General features: G+C 37.7%; 1 protein-coding gene, 1 long non-coding RNA gene and 1 pseudogene across 2 annotated transcripts in view; 1 reads left to right on the forward strand and 2 right to left on the reverse strand.

Moving 5' to 3' along the window:
- Positions 1 to 2,848, reverse strand: part of LOC108359970 (uncharacterized) — a 57,799-nt gene extending 54,951 nt beyond the window's left edge. The window contains exons 1-2 of the mRNA XM_017612088.1: positions 2,788 to 2,848; positions 2,278 to 2,729 (exon numbers count right to left, since the gene is read on the reverse strand). Coding sequence (XP_017467577.1) covers positions 2,278 to 2,729; positions 2,788 to 2,848 — 513 coding nt within the window. The remainder of the gene's footprint in view (positions 1 to 2,277; positions 2,730 to 2,787) is intronic.
- A 10,587-nt stretch (positions 2,849 to 13,435) lies between these two features.
- On the forward strand, positions 13,436 to 15,198 carry LOC108359971 (uncharacterized; annotated as a pseudogene).
- A 1,030-nt stretch (positions 15,199 to 16,228) lies between these two features.
- LOC108359976 (uncharacterized) lies at positions 16,229 to 16,705 on the reverse strand. The gene is made up of 3 exons (XR_001847026.1): positions 16,626 to 16,705; positions 16,447 to 16,572; positions 16,229 to 16,380 (listed from the first exon to the last, which is right to left on the reverse strand). It is a non-coding gene; the product is annotated as an uncharacterized LOC108359976 (long non-coding RNA).
- Positions 16,706 to 18,565: the final 1,860 nt, after the last annotated feature.

Raw genomic sequence — 18,565 nt, forward strand, 5'->3', positions numbered from 1 at the left:
TCAAACGCACTGAAGCTATTACGTATCTTTGTATGCATATACACTTTTGCTAGGTTATTTAAGATGGAAATGAAAATATGCCTTCTCACAACTACCAAACCGTCATATTGGAAGATAAATGCGTCACTGAAAATCATGAACGTGAACTGTTGGTGAAAATGTAGGACCAAAAGGTTTCGATACAAAAAATTAATTTTGGACGGGACGAAGTTCGCCGGATCTGCTAGTATTTTGTATAATATTGTACAGGCAATTAACGGGGATCTTAACTTTGAAGCTCCTAGAGCACAAATTCTGTACCTAAAATTTTCTATATGGCAACACTAATTTTACAGCAGTTTGGACCAACAAAATTAGTTTGCTGTGAGAGTCGCCAAATTCGATCTCTCCGAGTTTGCTGTGTAGGGAATAACAATCCACAAATGAGTTTCTTACAACGCAAAGAATATATTTTTATTAATTAAAACACTTTGAATTGGGTACCCTCGTCGGTTGTGATCAGTTTGGAACATCCGAACCAGTGCGAAAAAAACATTAGCGGCGGTATTCGCTGTGATGTCCCTGCTGGGGATTGCCTGGGGCTATTTAGTGAAGCGGTCAATAATGGTTAAACAGTATTTGAATCCATGGGATTCTGGCAAGGGCCCGACTAGGTCTATATGGACATTGTCGAACCCTTCGTCTGCACTAGGAAATGCAGCAGGTTTTGTGTGTACATACCGGCCTATTGTAGAGCGTTGAAAGGGACGCAGTCACGAGCCCATTTTGTGATGTCCTTATTCATCGATGGCCATACGTATCTCTGGGCAATGATTTTGACCGTAGCTCTGCCACTAGGATGTGCTAAGTTATGTAGCGCTGCATAGACCTTACGACGTAACTGGCATGGCACAAAAGGTGTTCGTGGATACATCGCAATACACTACTTGACGACCAGGTCCAAACGTTAGTGTTTGAAGTTTGAGTGACGTCTCATTTAGATCCCAGAGTTGTTGTAGTTCTTGGTCTTCTGCTTGAGCGCGGGACAATTCATCGTGGTCCACTACTGCTGGTAGGTATATAGTGTCTACTCGCGAAAATTTGTCTGCTACGTTGTTTTCGGATCCACTGATGTATTGAAAGATGGTCGTACACTGGCTGATAAAGCTCAATTGCCTGATTTGTCGCGGAGATAACTTATCAGATTGTTGACGGAACGTGTAAATAAGTGGCTTCTGATCGGTCCTTACCACGAATTCGTGAAATTCGACCCAGCAGCGAAAATTTTTAATTGCCTCGTAAATTGCGGTCCGCTCTCTGTCATAAGTGCTGTAATTCTTTTGTGCAGATGACAGCTTTTTCGAAAAGAATCCTAGTGGATGCCAAAGAGTATTATGGCTTTGCTCCAGGGCAGCACTTACGGCGGTGTCTGATGCGTCGCAAGTGATGCGAATTTCAGCAGCAGGAAAAGGATGTGCTAAAAGAGTGGCGGTCGCGAGCTACTCCTTGATATCAATGAACGCCTGTTCAGCCTCTGGTGTCCAAGGTACTGGTCTCCGATCATTTTTCTTCGAGTCGTTCAAGAACGACGCTTGGACGGAAGCGGCGTTTTGAATATGGCGTCGATAAAAATTTACTGCTCTTATAAATCTTCTTAGCTCCAATAACGTTTTTGTCGTTCGGAAGTCGCGCAGCTCTTGAACTCTATCCGACAATGGTGCTGAGCCAGATGCTGTTATACGGTATCCTAGAAAGTAGACTGTGGGCGAACCAAATACACATTTATCCGTGTTAATGCAAAGGCCAAATTTGCTGAGCCGTTGGAACACTAGGCGGAGGTGTTGTTAGTGCTGTTGTTCACCTGCTGATGTTATCAGTAGATCATCAATGTAATCGTAAACGAGGTCGAGACTTGAGATGGCTTCATTAATGAAACGTTGAAACGACTGAGCTGCGTTTTGGAGTCCAAACGGCATGCTGAGAGGTTCGAATAACCCGAATGGGATAATCACAGCCGTTTTAGGTACATCCTCCTCTGCCACCGGTATGTGGTGAAATGTTCTTTCCAGCTAGGATCGTGGTGTAATCGTGGAGGAGCGAAATTGGATATCGGTCTGGGATGGTTTGCTCATTGAGCCTGCGGTAATCACCGCAAGGTCTCCAGTCTCCATTTTTCTTTTTGGTCATGTGTAAGGGGCTGGCCCATGGGATCCTGGAAGGCCCTGCATGACCTAGTTTGACCATTAGTTTAAATTCCCCTCTAGCCACCTGTAGACGTTCGGGACACAACTGACGTACGTGTTCTACACATGGTGGTCCAGTGATGGAAATGAAGTGCTTAACCGAGTGCTTCTTAGCCGTGCGATTCGACGGGTTACCAAGCAGTTCAGGAAACTCTTTTAGGGCTTCTGTAAATTTACCTGCTTCGTTGAGAGCTATGATGGTTGTGATCTGAGCCGTTGCGTAGGAGCCCTTGCTTTGTGAACCGGTGTTGGGGTCAATCATGCAACCCCGTCTGAGTTCAACTATTATCTCGTACGTGTGGATTAGGTCTGCGACGATATTTGGATATGGCACGTTAGCCACACAGAATATCGAGCGAATCGGTTGACGGAGTGCAACGTTAAGGACGACTGCTTTTTCACCATAACTTTCGATACGGGTACAGTTTTCGACTTGAAGCAGAAGTTGCGGTGGCGTTAAGCTTGTTTTGCGTGGGGCTGAAGTCACAGAAATATCCGTGCCTGTGTCTACGAGGTATCTCGTGCCTTATGAGTGGTTGAATATGAATAGTCGGCGTGGAGTTACATTGCCATAAGTGTTCCCCGAAACTACTGGGAGCTGCCTGAGATTCCTTGATTTCGAGCATATGCACCTGTGTAGGCACGTGCTCCGAACTTGCGATGGTAGAAGCAAGTTGCTGATGCAGAGCTTGTAGATACCCCTCGAGTTATTTCGCAGCTTTTTATACCGATGAATGTCTAAATCAGATGCGGTTTGGTAAACTTTTTTGATAGCTTCTCAAACTGATTCGCTAATCTGTTGATTTGTTATCGTAAAAAATCGTTTATTGTAGTGGCAGAGTGGGAAATCAGCATAACGCACCGATTGTCCGAATCGCGTTGGATTTCCATCATTTTATTTGCTAGTTGAGCGAGTTTACCGTAATCAGTCTAGTTTGTAGAAGCAAACGTCAATGGCACCTGCAGCGTTGGTCCCTCTAGCCAAATGGTACGGACAAATGTGGCGTCAAGTTTGTTACCACCAAGTCTGTAAATCTTGGCAAGTAGTTCCGAAGGACGTCGCTCGCCAAGCTCCAAACCCGACAGTAAAATTTTGAATCGGCTTTCCTGTGAAATACCATATTGGCTAACAAAAACTTCTTTTAGTGTGGTATAGTTATCGGTTGCTGGAGGGTGTGAAATAATACACCCGAGAGCGTCTTGATCAAGACGGGCGATAACAGCAAAATATTTCGTAGCATTAGAAGTAATTCTCCTGAGTTGGAACTGGGCCTCGATCGCGGCTAACTATAGCTGCACCTGTTGGTTCCAGGAAGGAGGTAGTTCCAATCACCCGTATCTATTGACGTGTGCAGCAAATTTTTGAGGGTGGGAAGCTGCAGTTGATTCGTAAAACTCTTCGGTGGGTGCATTTTGTAATGCAGCACCACTGCCGCTGCCACCTGCAGAGTCCGCCTTCCCGGCTTCCATAATGCCTGCCACGTCGATTATCTGCTTAACTGAAGGGTCACCAAATGGTGGGCAATAACAATCACCAAATGAGTTTCTTACAATGCAAAGAATATATTTTTATTAATTAAAACACTTATTAGAACTATTCGCAATTAGTTTTGAGTAAAAATTCCTGAAGTAACCCCCTAAATTTTCGCAAAGTAACAAATATTGCAATAAGTATTTGCATTTCTTAGCTTGAGTATCCACAAATACATCAGCAAAATATTTCGCCAGTATTCGATTTTTTTATATACTTTTTTTTTAATTTAATATTTATGCACCTTATTTTTCCAATAATTATTGCAACCAAAGTTTTCATGCGATTTTTACGTACTCACAAAGTTTCATGAAAATCGCATGAAAGCTTTGGTCGCAATAATTATTACAAAAATAAGGTGCATAAATATTAAATTAAAAAAAAGTATATAAAAAAATCGAATACTGGCGAAGTATTTTGCTAATGTATTTATGGATACTCAAGCTAAGAAAGGCAAATACTTATTGCAATATTTGTTACTTTACGAAAAATTAGGAGGCCACTTCAGGAATACGCTTTTACAAGACAAGATATATAAGTGCCACTTACAAAAGTCTAGAAGTTTCTGAACACCAGCGTGGGAAATCTATAAGTTCAAACTTGCAACCGAAAAAGGAAAAACTTACGAATCTATTTGTAAAGAGAATAGTAAAAGTCCCATCAAAAAGCAAGTGCTGCCAGATGCGTCAAACTGCGTTCCCACAGCTGCAACAACAATTGCACGCAGTTTGCCAAAAAAAAATTTGCATAACATCGACCTTAAAGGTGCGGTTAAACGTACCAATGAGAGCACTTTTTCTACGAATTTTGCTGTCAAAATGCGAAATGGAAAGTCTACTTTCCCATGAAAACAGCCAGAAACCCCTCTTGTAGATTTGCAAAAATCACTTTCGGAAATAAAAATTGCAAGGTGTAACTGCAACTGAAATTACGCAAATCGCTTTGGGGAAATAATTTCAAATTGTTCGTGCTGCACTAGCAATTTTCATTTTTGCTGCAAGTGCTGTCAAACCAAACGAGTGTTGCCATGTGACACGTTTTTTGGCAAATTTTTATCAAATTATAAAAATGTTTAATAAAATATGATAAACACGCGTAATTTAAATATTAATGTATTACAGGCCAACCTAATATTTACGCACGCCGTCAGTTTACTGTCAAAAATTTCTCATGCACATACAACTTGTATGGGATTAACGAAAATTGAACGGCGTGCGTAAAAAGCTTACTCAAATTCCAAGATTTGTGTTGCGTGACATTTCGATTTGACGTTTGTGCCACACACGTGTCACACGGCCACACTCGATTGGTTTGACAGCAGCAAAAATGAAAATTGTTAGTGCAGCACGAGCAAGTTGCAATTATTTTTCGAAAGCGATTTGCGTAATTTCAGTCGCCGTTACACCCAGCGATGCCAGGTTGACGTTTTTAACGTCATTTGGACGTTTTTTGTATCCCGTTGACGTTTGGACGTTTTGGTGTAAAAAATGACGTTTTTAACTTCCCTGTAATTTTTTTTTTTGACGGTAAGTGTCTTGTAAGTAGAACTGATTTTGAATTACTTTCTTAAAAAATCTTTACAAGCTTTGTGTTTTGCAGCAGCTGCTTTGGACACAGATGACTTAAATATGATGCAAACCAAGCGTAGGCGCACTTTTTTTCGGATCTTGGACTAAGGGTCCCTTGTTCAAAGGCTGGTTGTGTAAACACTTGAGGTTACCAGGCTTATTGTAATGTTTGCAATAGGCACATTAAACGCCAAATCAGGAAAAGCTGATCTATTGCAACAGGGACGCTCGCAAAAGCATCAAAAAAGCTGTAGCGGCATAAAAAGTCAGAAAAACAAGGCGACTTTTTTAAGACTTCATTGAAAATGTAACGAGCAATTGTAATTTAGCATTTTCGACAACCGACCCACTAACCAAATGTCTACAAGAAAAAAATAAATATTAAAAATCAACGCGATTATTTAGCCCATTCAAACTTGCACATTATTGCCCTGAAATTTAATGCGCTATCAACCTGCATACTCAAAAAAATTAAAAAAAACCAGAATCAACTGAAACATTACAGATATTTTATAATTTTTGCACAAAGTTTGAAATGTGGATTTATATTTTATTTGTTATATAATGAGCTTGGCTTTTATGGAAAAATAATANGTATAAGAGAAACCTGCATACTCAAAAAAATTAAAAAAAACCAGAATCAACTGAAACATTACAGATATTTTATAATTTTTGCACAAAGTTTGAAATGTGGATTTATATTTTATTTGTTATATAATGAGCTTGGCTTTTATGGAAAAATAATAAACAAATAAACAAAAGAGAAACAGCCAAAATCGATCGAAANTATTAAGACCTTTTCGCTGGAGATGATATTTTTCAATTTTGAAAGTGCTGCTTCGCAGTTGACCAATAATACTTTACGTGTTTTCGTAGTAATAGACGTAATGGGTATGTTATTGACGACAAATTCGGTGTAAATCGGGCGTAATAAGTCACCTGGCCTAAAAATTTCCTGACTTCGTCAGCAGAAACTGGACGTGGCATTTCAGTGATCGCTTGAACTTTCGATGGAGACTTCGAGATTTCGTTGAATTGAATAACATAGCCATGATATTCTACGCGTGTTTGAAAAAAAGAACATTTATTCTTGTTTAGGTGCAGATTACGCTGTTTTAACAGTTGGAGGCAATTAATCAAGTTTTCCTTACACTCTGCTTTCGTAGCTCCGTGTATAATGATGTCATCGAAATACGACATTGTGTTTTTCTGGCCGGACAATATTTGTTCGATTATATGGTTGAATTCTGATGGGGCGGTTTTAATACCGAACTACAATCGGTTTACCCTGAAAGTACGCTTATGTGTTGATATGGTCTGCATTTCACTAGATTCTGGGCACACTCGAAGGTGTAAATAAGCTTTAAAAAGATCAAGTCGACAAAAATATTTCGATCCTTTAAGGGCCGTTTGCACCATGTCTAGTTAACGCTAAGGGTATGTAGTATTTCGTCGATTCGGCGTATTGGGTAGTTTGAAGATACTAACTGTGGGTTGACTCCTATTTTGTAATCGACACAGATCGTCTTATCCACGTTCGGCCTAGGAGAGCATCATAGCCATCCGGTACAACATACATATCTTCTTCTCAACAATGGTTATTGTATTTAACTACCACTTTGATTTTACCGTCATGTATTACTATATTTTTAGTGTATGATCGAAAAGCGATAGTTGAAGGCTGCAGTTTAGTACTGATATCGAGACGTCTGAATTTATTTCGCGGTAATAACGTGAATCCATCACCTGAGTCGACCTCAAATTTTTGACGGTGCCCGTTTATTTCCACGTTTACGTAATACTTTTCCATATCATTACCGGAATGCTGGTTGGAGTGGATGTCGATTATTTGATTTATACCGTAAACTTGATGAATCGAGTCATCAAACTCGACTTTTAAGAAAATCTTCTAGGGGTGTATTGTCTCGATGTCTACTTTACTCAAACAATATGACAATTAATGCATATTCTCATTTGGCCAACGTTCGTTGGGTCCGATGTCGCAAGGGCTGCCAATCTGACGCTCCCTATCAAAACACACATACGGCGCGTTTACAAAATATCGAACGTGAGCGTTGATTTACAAGTTGCAGAAATGCGCATTTCGCGCGAGCTATTTGAGCTAAAAACAAAAAAGTAAAAAAGAAGAGACAAAATTACATACACATCAGCTTCTCTTTAATTATTATAGTTATTTTGTTATGAATTTGTCTTCTTTCTTGCACAAGACGTCAAAATTATTGTCTGCATACGTCAAATCATTGTCCGATTTACTGTCTTCAAAATAATCAAGACAGTGATTAACGGCGCGTTTACATTAGACAATGCTGTAAAGACAATAAAGAAAAACGCATTAATTGTCAAAAACGCTGATCATTGTCTCCGTGGCGTAGGCGTCCTTACAATAGTTATTACAATTCATTTTGAGCAAAAAGTTGGACGTGAAACGCATTTCGAGCGAGCTATTTAAGCTAAAAACTAAAAAATAATAAAGAAGAGACAAAGTTACACATCAGCGTCTCTTGTGTTATTTTAGTTCTTTTGTTATGAATTCCTCTTCTTTCTTGCACAAGACGTCAAAATTATTGTCTGCATACGTCAAATCATTGTCCCATTTACTGTCTTGGAAATAATCAAGACAGTGATTGAGACAATTGGAAGAGTATGCAGTGAAAAATTGTGCATGTATTGTTATTGTCATGACAGTATTGTCCGATGTAAATCCTAAAGCTTGATATACAGTTCAATGCGAGCGTGAGCGTGAACGTTCACAAAGGCAAAGAATTCCATTTGTATTCTTATGGACGCTCACACACATCTATCCAAACTTGCCGTTCACATGCGAATGCTTTGCGTATGCACACAGTTGAGTGTGAGCTTGAAAAAAAGGCATTTTATGCATTTTAAATTAGTTTTTAATCTAAATTTCTGAAAGATATTTTATTTCTCTATCTTTTCATGTCTCAACTATAGCAAAAAGTTGAGTAATAACTAAGATATTGGTCAAAATAAAAAGCTCACGCTCACGCTCGCATTGAACTGTATATCAGGCTTAAGGGCCAGTTTCTCAGTGCACGGCCGCGGTTTAATTTATTATTTTTGTACGTGTTTTTGCAACCAATCACCGCGCACTTCATTTTAATTACATTTGCACAAAAAATTTATTGAAAACCGCTTAAACATCACCGAAATAAACCACCGACAAAATGCACATAAAGAAAAAGCAAAACAGAAATAGCAATCTTCAAAATTACGAGCGTCACACACTTTTTTCTCAATTACTATTTCAAATGTCTGCTTCTCAACCGGTCAGGGGGTCAATTCTCGTTCTGTGATAAGATGAAGTGAAAAAAAGTTTTCGTTTTCACAACTACTTTTCACTCTGCCTTTTCACAGACACTTATTTTGCGATTCTGGTTTGTGCTGTGAAAATCGTGTTCCATTACCACTATAGTCGTGAAACTTTTGCAACTGTGCTATTGAATTTTCGAAGTAAATGTCAAAGTTGAGGAAAACGTAAACAAAACATGTCGGGAATAATTATTTTATTAGAATTATCGCAAAGAATTCGAGACGAGCAAAGGTAATAAGGTGTAAATTTTTTAAATGCAGTATATACAATTTAACGTATTATGTATTTCAGAGATAATTTCAGAGTGCTCCGACGCAGACTTCGTGACGACCAAAATNCATGTTTGTGCTAACCAATTTATTATTTTTGTACGTGTTTTTGCATCCAATCACCGCGCACTTCATTTTAATTACATTTGCCCAAAAAATTTATTGAGAATCGCTTAAAAATCACTAAAAGAAACCACCGAAAAAATACACATAAAGAAAGAAGCATAACAGAAATGGCAAACTTCAAAATTACGAACGTCACACACTTTTTTCTCAATTGCTATTACAAATGGCTGCTTCTCAACCGGTCAGATCTGTTCTAATTGGTTCATGTAGATAAAGCGATTGCATTGCCACTTTTAAGTAGCTGTTAGACGTGGAAAGGGCAAGTCCTTTTGAAAAGTTTGTCAAACTCAGAATTTTCAAAAGGGATTGCAGGAGCAGTTAAAACTACAATATTTGGGTCGAATCTAACCTTTCGGTTCTCGACGCTAGTTACTTTTAGTTGGTCGATATGGCGTTTCAAAGTGTACCCGTCATCTAATTTTACTAGGTAATGCAGCTTGCCGTACTTACGTAGGACAATCCCCATTTTCTAGATGGTTTTATTATTCATTGTGTGTAGAGTTGTACTCTCTCTCCCACGCTTATTTGTCGCACACCCGGAGTGATTATAGTTGACTTAGCCTGCGCGGTAGGTTTCAGTGCGTCCAGTCTGATACGAATACGTCTGTTCAAATAGAGTTCTGCCGGACATTTCCCGCAAATAAGCGGTGTTGCTCTATATCTTTGCGAGATTTCGCTAAGTTTTAATTGAATAGATCCTGATTCATACGTCATAGCTTTCAACTTGTTTTTCAACGTCTGAACATTTTTTTCAGCCAGCCCATTGGTACTTGGGTGTCCTGGAGCTATGAGTTTTTGAAATATACCATTTTCCTGCAATATGTTTTGAATATCTCACTGGTGAAAATAGTGGCATTATCGGATACTAATATTGACGGAAACCCGTGTGTGGAAAAAATATCTGCTAGAAGGCTTATTGTTATTAGCGTGGTTGGTGAATTCCGTATGGCTCGAAACTCAACCCATTTCGATTTTGCATCGACAACTATTAGAAAATGGTGATTTTGGAAAGGGCCGACATAGTCTATATGTATCCTTTCCCAGTTCCCGGTTGGTTCCTCCCAATGATGAAGTGGAACTTTTGCTGGTTTTGATTGAACCTGGGCGCACGCCTCACACGATCTTACCATTCTCTCAATATCGCGATCGATTCCCTTCAAGTAGCAGTATCTTCCTGCGAGTTGTTTCATTTTCGTTATGCCTGGATGTGTGTGGTGGAGTTCACGTAAAATGTATAATTTTTTTCGTTTTCATTAGTACAAATGAATAAATTATTTAAAATTTTTGAAAGATCAGGGGCTTTTGCCATTTCTTGTGCTAGCATTTCAGCATTTATGTATTCATTTGAAATTTCGAAAATTGATAATTGACATAATTAATTTACCTCTTCGTTGATGAGTTTGTCTGTGGATACTCTTTCTATGGCTGTGGTAGCTCTGGAGAAGCAGTCCACATTTACCTGTTCTAAACCTTTTTTATACACAATTTCGTAGTCAAAGCTTGATAAAAATTCAGCATATCTCAGTAACCTTGCTGAAGCTTACTACTTTGATGAAATATCCGTGTTAAGGGCCTATTATCAGTGACCAGTTGGAAACTCCTTCCGCACTGGTACATAAAAAAATGGTTGACGGAGAACAAAATCGCTAGTGCTTCGCGATCTAGCTGGCTATAATTTTGTTCAGCCGACGTTAATGATCTGGATGCGTATGCAATCGGACGTTCTATGTCGCCTACTTTATGAGATATTACCCCTGCTATTCCTGTAGGACTCGCATCGCAGGCAACAATAACTGGCAACTCTGGATCGAAGGGTATTAAGACCTTTTCGCTGGAGATGATATTTTTCAATTTTGAAAGTGCTGCTTCGCAGTTGACCAATAATACTTTACGTGTTTTCGTAGTAATAGACGTAATGGGTATGTTATTGACGACAAATTCGGTGTAAATCGGGCGTAATAAGTCACCTGGCCTAAAAATTTCCTGACTTCGTCAGCAGAAACTGGACGTGGCATTTCAGTGATCGCTTGAACTTTCGATGGAGACTTCGAGATTTCGTTGAATTGAATAACATAGCCATGATATTCTACGCGTGTTTGAAAAAAAGAACATTTATTCTTGTTTAGGTGCAGATTACGCTGTTTTAACAGTTGGAGGCAATTAATCAAGTTTTCCTTACACTCTGCTTTCGTAGCTCCGTGTATAATGATGTCATCGAAATACGACATTGTGTTTTTCTGGCCGGACAATATTTGTTCGATTATATGGTTGAATTCTGATGGGGCGGTTTTAATACCGAACTACAATCGGTTTACCCTGAAAGTACGCTTATGTGTTGATATGGTCTGCATTTCACTAGATTCTGGGCACACTCGAAGGTGTAAATAAGCTTTAAAAAGATCAAGTCGACAAAAATATTTCGATCCTTTAAGGGCCGTTTGCACCATGTCTAGTTAACGCTAAGGGTATGTAGTATTTCGTCGATTCGGCGTATTGGGTAGTTTGAAGATACTAACTGTGGGTTGACTCCTATTTTGTAATCGACACAGATCGTCTTATCCACGTTCGGCCTAGGAGAGCATCATAGCCATCCGGTACAACATACATATCTTCTTCTCAACAATGGTTATTGTATTTAACTACCACTTTGATTTTACCGTCATGTATTACTATATTTTTAGTGTATGATCGAAAAGCGATAGTTGAAGGCTGCAGTTTAGTACTGATATCGAGACGTCTGAATTTATTTCGCGGTAATAACGTGAATCCATCACCTGAGTCGACCTCAAATTTTTGACGGTGCCCGTTTATTTCCACGTTTACGTAATACTTTTCCATATCATTACCGGAATGCTGGTTGGAGTGGATGTCGATTATTTGATTTATACCGTAAACTTGATGAATCGAGTCATCAAACTCGACTTTTAAGAAAATCTTCTAGGGGTGTATTGTCTCGATGTCTACTTTACTCAAACAATATGACAATTAATGCATATTCTCATTTGGCCAACGTTCGTTGGGTCCGATGTCGCAAGGGCTGCCAATCTGACGCTCCCTATCAAAACACACATACGGCGCGTTTACAAAATATCGAACGTGAGCGTTGATTTACAAGTTGCAGAAATGCGCATTTCGCGCGAGCTATTTGAGCTAAAAACAAAAAAGTAAAAAAGAAGAGACAAAATTACATACACATCAGCTTCTCTTTAATTATTATAGTTATTTTGTTATGAATTTGTCTTCTTTCTTGCACAAGACGTCAAAATTATTGTCTGCATACGTCAAATCATTGTCCGATTTACTGTCTTCAAAATAATCAAGACAGTGATTAACGGCGCGTTTACATTAGACAATGCTGTAAAGACAATAAAGAAAAACGCATTAATTGTCAAAAACGCTGATCATTGTCTCCGTGGCGTAGGCGTCCTTACAATAGTTATTACAATTCATTTTGAGCAAAAAGTTGGACGTGAAACGCATTTCGAGCGAGCTATTTAAGCTAAAAACTAAAAAATAATAAAGAAGAGACAAAGTTACACATCAGCGTCTCTTGTGTTATTTTAGTTCTTTTGTTATGAATTCCTCTTCTTTCTTGCACAAGACGTCAAAATTATTGTCTGCATACGTCAAATCATTGTCCCATTTACTGTCTTGGAAATAATCAAGACAGTGATTGAGACAATTGGAAGAGTATGCAGTGAAAAATTGTGCATGTATTGTTATTGTCATGACAGTATTGTCCGATGTAAATCCTAAAGCTTGATATACAGTTCAATGCGAGCGTGAGCGTGAACGTTCACAAAGGCAAAGAATTCCATTTGTATTCTTATGGACGCTCACACACATCTATCCAAACTTGCCGTTCACATGCGAATGCTTTGCGTATGCACACAGTTGAGTGTGAGCTTGAAAAAAAGGCATTTTATGCATTTTAAATTAGTTTTTAATCTAAATTTCTGAAAGATATTTTATTTCTCTATCTTTTCATGTCTCAACTATAGCAAAAAGTTGAGTAATAACTAAGATATTGGTCAAAATAAAAAGCTCACGCTCACGCTCGCATTGAACTGTATATCAGGCTTAAGGGCCAGTTTCTCAGTGCACGGCCGCGGTTTAATTTATTATTTTTGTACGTGTTTTTGCAACCAATCACCGCGCACTTCATTTTAATTACATTTGCACAAAAAATTTATTGAAAACCGCTTAAACATCACCGAAATAAACCACCGACAAAATGCACATAAAGAAAAAGCAAAACAGAAATAGCAATCTTCAAAATTACGAGCGTCACACACTTTTTTCTCAATTACTATTTCAAATGTCTGCTTCTCAACCGGTCAGGGGGTCAATTCTCGTTCTGTGATAAGATGANGCGCAGACTTCGCGACGACCAAAATCCCTTTGAGATTACAACAGACGAGCATTTCATTGATTTATATCGGTTCCCTAAAGCTTTGTGCCTGGAATTAATTAATGAATTAATGCCATTTATGCCAAACTCGCAACGGAGACATGCTGTTCCGAGTCATGTAATTATTTTAAGCGCCCTGCGTTTTTTTGCCACTGGTAGCTTTCAAAAAAGTGTGGGGCAAGACAGTTTATCTGCTTTATCCCAAACATCAGTTAGCAGATGTGTGCAAGTGGTGGCAATTGCACTTAATAACATAGCCCACAGACATATAAAGTTCCCGNGAGTTTTTGAAATATACCATTTTCCTGCAATATGTTTTGAATATCTCACTGGTGAAAATAGTGGCATTATCGGATACTAATATTGACGGAAACCCGTGTGTGGAAAAAATATCTGCTAGAAGGCTTATTGTTATTAGCGTGGTTGGTGAATTCCGTATGGCTCGAAACTCAACCCATTTCGATTTTGCATCGACAACTATTAGAAAATGGTGATTTTGGAAAGGGCCGACATAGTCTATATGTATCCTTTCCCAGTTCCCGGTTGGTTCCTCCCAATGATGAAGTGGAACTTTTGCTGGTTTTGATTGAACCTGGGCGCACGCCTCACACGATCTTACCATTCTCTCAATATCGCGATCGATTCCCTTCAAGTAGCAGTATCTTCCTGCGAGTTGTTTCATTTTCGTTATGCCTGGATGTGTGTGGTGGAGTTCACGTAAAATGTATAATTTTTTTCGTTTTCATTAGTACAAATGAATAAATTATTTAAAATTTTTGAAAGATCAGGGGCTTTTGCCATTTCTTGTGCTAGCATTTCAGCATTTATGTATTCATTTGAAATTTCGAAAATTGATAATTGACATAATTAATTTACCTCTTCGTTGATGAGTTTGTCTGTGGATACTCTTTCTATGGCTGTGGTAGCTCTGGAGAAGCAGTCCACATTTACCTGTTCTAAACCTTTTTTATACACAATTTCGTAGTCAAAGCTTGATAAAAATTCAGCATATCTCAGTAACCTTGCTGAAGCTTACTACTTTGATGAAATATCCGTGTTAAGGGCCTATTATCAGTGACCAGTTGGAAACTCCTTCCGCACTNCTTGGCTGATGACACCAATTAGTGCGACATCATGTACCGCAGAAGAGCGCTACAATATAGCACACAAGTCAACTCGAGCTCTTGTAGAAAGATGCATTGGCTTACTAAAAACAGATTTCGCTGTCTGTCGAAGGAAAGAGCCCTTTTCTACAGTCCACCAAAAGCAGGTTTCATAATCAACGCTTGCCTGGTTTTACACAACTACTTGATTCGGGCTAGAGTGCCGTTCGATGCAATTTATTTGGAAGACTCTGAAGAACCTGAAGAATGTGGTGGCCCTTCTTCAGCTATTTCAACACAATATATTATCCATTGCGAAAGACCAACGATTGCAAATTGTTCAAAATGCTTTTACTAATGACATTCAAAATTAGATTGAAAATAATTCAACTTTTTATTTTTCATTCGTATTTCTACTTATTTACATATATTAATAAATATGCATATGTATATTATATTTCAAATGTTAAATTCTTTTTAAAGGCAGTTTTTATCACANCCTGAAGAATGTGGTGGCCCTTCTTCAGCTATTTCAACACAGAATATATTATCCATTGCGAAAAGACAACGATTGCAAATTGTTCAAAATGCTTTTACTAATGACATTCAAAATTAGATTGAAAATAATTCAACTTTTTATTTTACATTCGTATTTCTACTTATTTACATATATTAATAAATATGCATATGTATATTATATTTCAAATGTTAAATTCTTTTTAAAGGCAGTTTTTATCACAAAAGGTTTGGTTCATAAATTCATTGCAATGAGGACCTCATATTTTCTTAAAGACTAAAAAATAAAAAAAAAATTGAATTCTTTCATATTCGATATCTCATATTAGGCTCCAGAAGAAATATAAAAATACACACATAGATTGCTATATTTCCAAGATAAGTATTTTTAAATGCAGTTTTTATCACAAGTAAGTTTTGTATATAAATTCATTAAACAGAGAAATTCATATATTTTTAAAAGCTAAAAAAAATCATATTTTCATAGACACTAGAAAAAATAAAAATAGAATCGACTCCATATTTTCCTAAACTCTAAAAAACTTAAAAAAAAAAACGACTTCATGTTTTCTTTAATTCTAAATATTAAAAGTAAAACTGACTTCATATTTTCTTAAACTCTAAAAATACTAAGAAGAAAAAGGACTTCAAGTTTTCTTAAGCATTAGAAAAAGGTATAAAAAAAATTGTCTAATACTTATGGACAAGGCTGTTTCTAAAATTGAAACATTCTCACGGCCGCCTCAAAATTTCAATTAAGTGTTGTATTACTATTATTGCCTCTGTCTGCTCCTTCACCGCTTGGATCTGTTCGCGTTTTAAATTATTGGCGATCTCCATTTCCCTTACCTTGATTTCTTCTAGCCTAAAAAATTTTTTTAACTGAGGGTTTTCTGCTTGCGCCTTTCTTTTTCGCCCTCTCGAACGGGCTGCTGCTGTGCAGCCTCTTATTGATGCAGCAGTTGAGGTGCTCGCCCCCATCATTGGACACGTAGTTGCATCTTCCAATGTGGTTGCGGCTGCAGTACCATCTAACTCGCATTCAGCCACAACAACTTCGAATGTCTCCTCCACAATGTCAGCGAGATTGTGAGAAGCTTCTGCCATGTCGAGTGCTTCAAATCCCACTTCGCCCGTTTCATCACCATCGACTGCCTGCACAGTTGTAATCTTAATTATGCGCTCTTCCAGCGGTGACAGTGCTTTGGCCCGGCTCAAACCGTTTATACCACTTCTCTGCTCTGCCTGCCTTATTGCACTATATTTTGTGCGAGTATGAAGTCTGTTTGTAGGTATTAAAACAAAACATTAAAAAAATAATCACATCATGAAAAATTTATATACATACTTTAAATCGCTCCATTACTTCTTCCATTTTGCACCATCCTTTTGAGTGCCGCCAAGAGCATTAAGGCTCACCGCTAGTTCTTTCCACTTTTCTTCGCGAAATTTGGCACCATCTGCCGTCACAAATCTATAATTATAAATAACTGGTATTCGTTTGTTTATGTTAAGAAGGCTTCATACTTATCGTTTGCAATGTCTACATTGCCTAGATAATTTATTAAAAACTCTTTTTGGTTTTCGCTGGCGCGCTTTCCTCTTGGTATATTCTCCATCTTGTTTTCACGTATAAATAGGCTGTGTATAATTTTCTTACATATGATAAGTTTTTGACAGTTGGTTGCACTGTTTCACAGAACGAGAATCGTCAGGGTTGTGAAAAAGTGAAAAATTTCGTTTCGTTCCACTTTTTTTTCATGTGAAAACACTTTGACGTTTCTTTTCATTTTTTCACTGAAAGCGAATCGGAAGTGCAATGAAAACGCGAAAAAAGTTTTCATTTCACCGTTTCACAGAACGAGAATTGACCCCCAGATCTGTTCTAATTGAGAATTTCGTTATGTAGGTTGGTCAACTGGTTGGCCGATAAATCAATGCGTGTGTAGGACCTTTAAGTGAGACAATTGTGGAAGTATGCATGCATTACGGCGCGTTTACATTGCACAATAAAGTAAAAAATGGCAACGATTTGACTATAAAAAGGCAATAAGATGACCATCGAAAAAGAAAATGAACGTAAGATTGGCGGCGTCTTGCGCTTATTTGCCAATAGTACCAATAATCAATACTTATTTGCGTGATTTAGTTATTTGCAAATAAAAAATTAGCTCAGCGTTTATACGGCAAAGTTTACCATTTTGCAAATTGTTATTTGCAAATAATACGTGCGTATAACATAGTATTAGTTGACAAAAAAGCTGATAATTGTCTTCAAGACGTAGGCGTCCTGACAATAGTTAGGACAATTCATTCTGATCAAAATATCGAACGTGAATGTTGATTTATAAGTTGCAGAAATATGCATTTCGCGCGAGCTATTTGAGCTAAAAACTAAAAAATAAAAAAGAAGAGACACAATTACATACACACCAGCGTCTATTTAATTCTTATATCTACTTTGTTAAGAATTTATCTTCTTTCTTGCACAAGACGTCAAAATTATCCTCTGCATACGTCAAATTGGAACAAATGCAGTTTGGCTCCAAATCTCAAATTAGAAAATATTGGGATCGATAGAGATGATTGAGCTGAGTATAACGGTATACTTCTTTTTTTAGGGAAACAACAACAAAAACAGTTATCACAGGTTAAATTTCATAATACGCTATTTTTGAAATCAAGATTTCTTAAAAACAAATGGATGAATAATTTGGTATACGCACTTTAGATATATGTTGTATAGTTCTTACAAAATTGTCTTTCTGTGTTGCGAAGAAAAGGCACTGAACACCTTTTGCAGAGAACATCCTTCTGCATAGGAGGCCGCACTTAGGGATTATTACCCTCACAAAGTAGAATTCTTTTTCTGTCTTGCGAAGAAAAGGCACTGAACACCTTTTGCAGAGAACATCCTTCTGCATAGGAGGCCGCACTTAGGGATTATTACCCTCACAAAGTAGAATTCTTTTTCTGTCTTGCGAAGAAAAGCCACTGAACACCTTTTGCAGAGAACACCTTTCTGCGTAGGCGGCGTCGGCCGCACTTAGGGTTTGTAAGCTTTTTTTATAATTATTTTATATAAATTCAATTTTTGTAAGAATTATACAACATTTATATAAAGTACGTATACCAAATGAAAGGGAATCAAATTTCCTATTGAATGCGAAATTTTTCACAATATATCCGTTAGTTTTTAAGAAATCTTGATTTCAAAAACAGCTTATTTTGAACTTTAACTTTTCATAATTCTTGTTGTTGTTGTTTCCTCAAAAAAGAAGTATACCGTTATACTCAACTCAATCATCTCTGACGATCCCAATATTTTCTTTTCTGATTTGAGATTTGGAGCCAGACTGCATTTATGCCTAGGCCTTAATTGTTACACAATTTATCATACGAAAATTCAATATTATTAATTGGCGATTAATAATTAATTGGCAATCAATTTGTGTCGGATTCTCTAT

Source organism: Rhagoletis zephyria, unplaced genomic scaffold (genome assembly GCF_001687245.7).
Source record: "Rhagoletis zephyria isolate East Lansing unplaced genomic scaffold, Rhagoletis_zephyria_1.1 Rzeph_scaffold_00498, whole genome shotgun sequence".
Taxonomy (NCBI): domain Eukaryota; kingdom Metazoa; phylum Arthropoda; class Insecta; order Diptera; family Tephritidae; genus Rhagoletis; species Rhagoletis zephyria.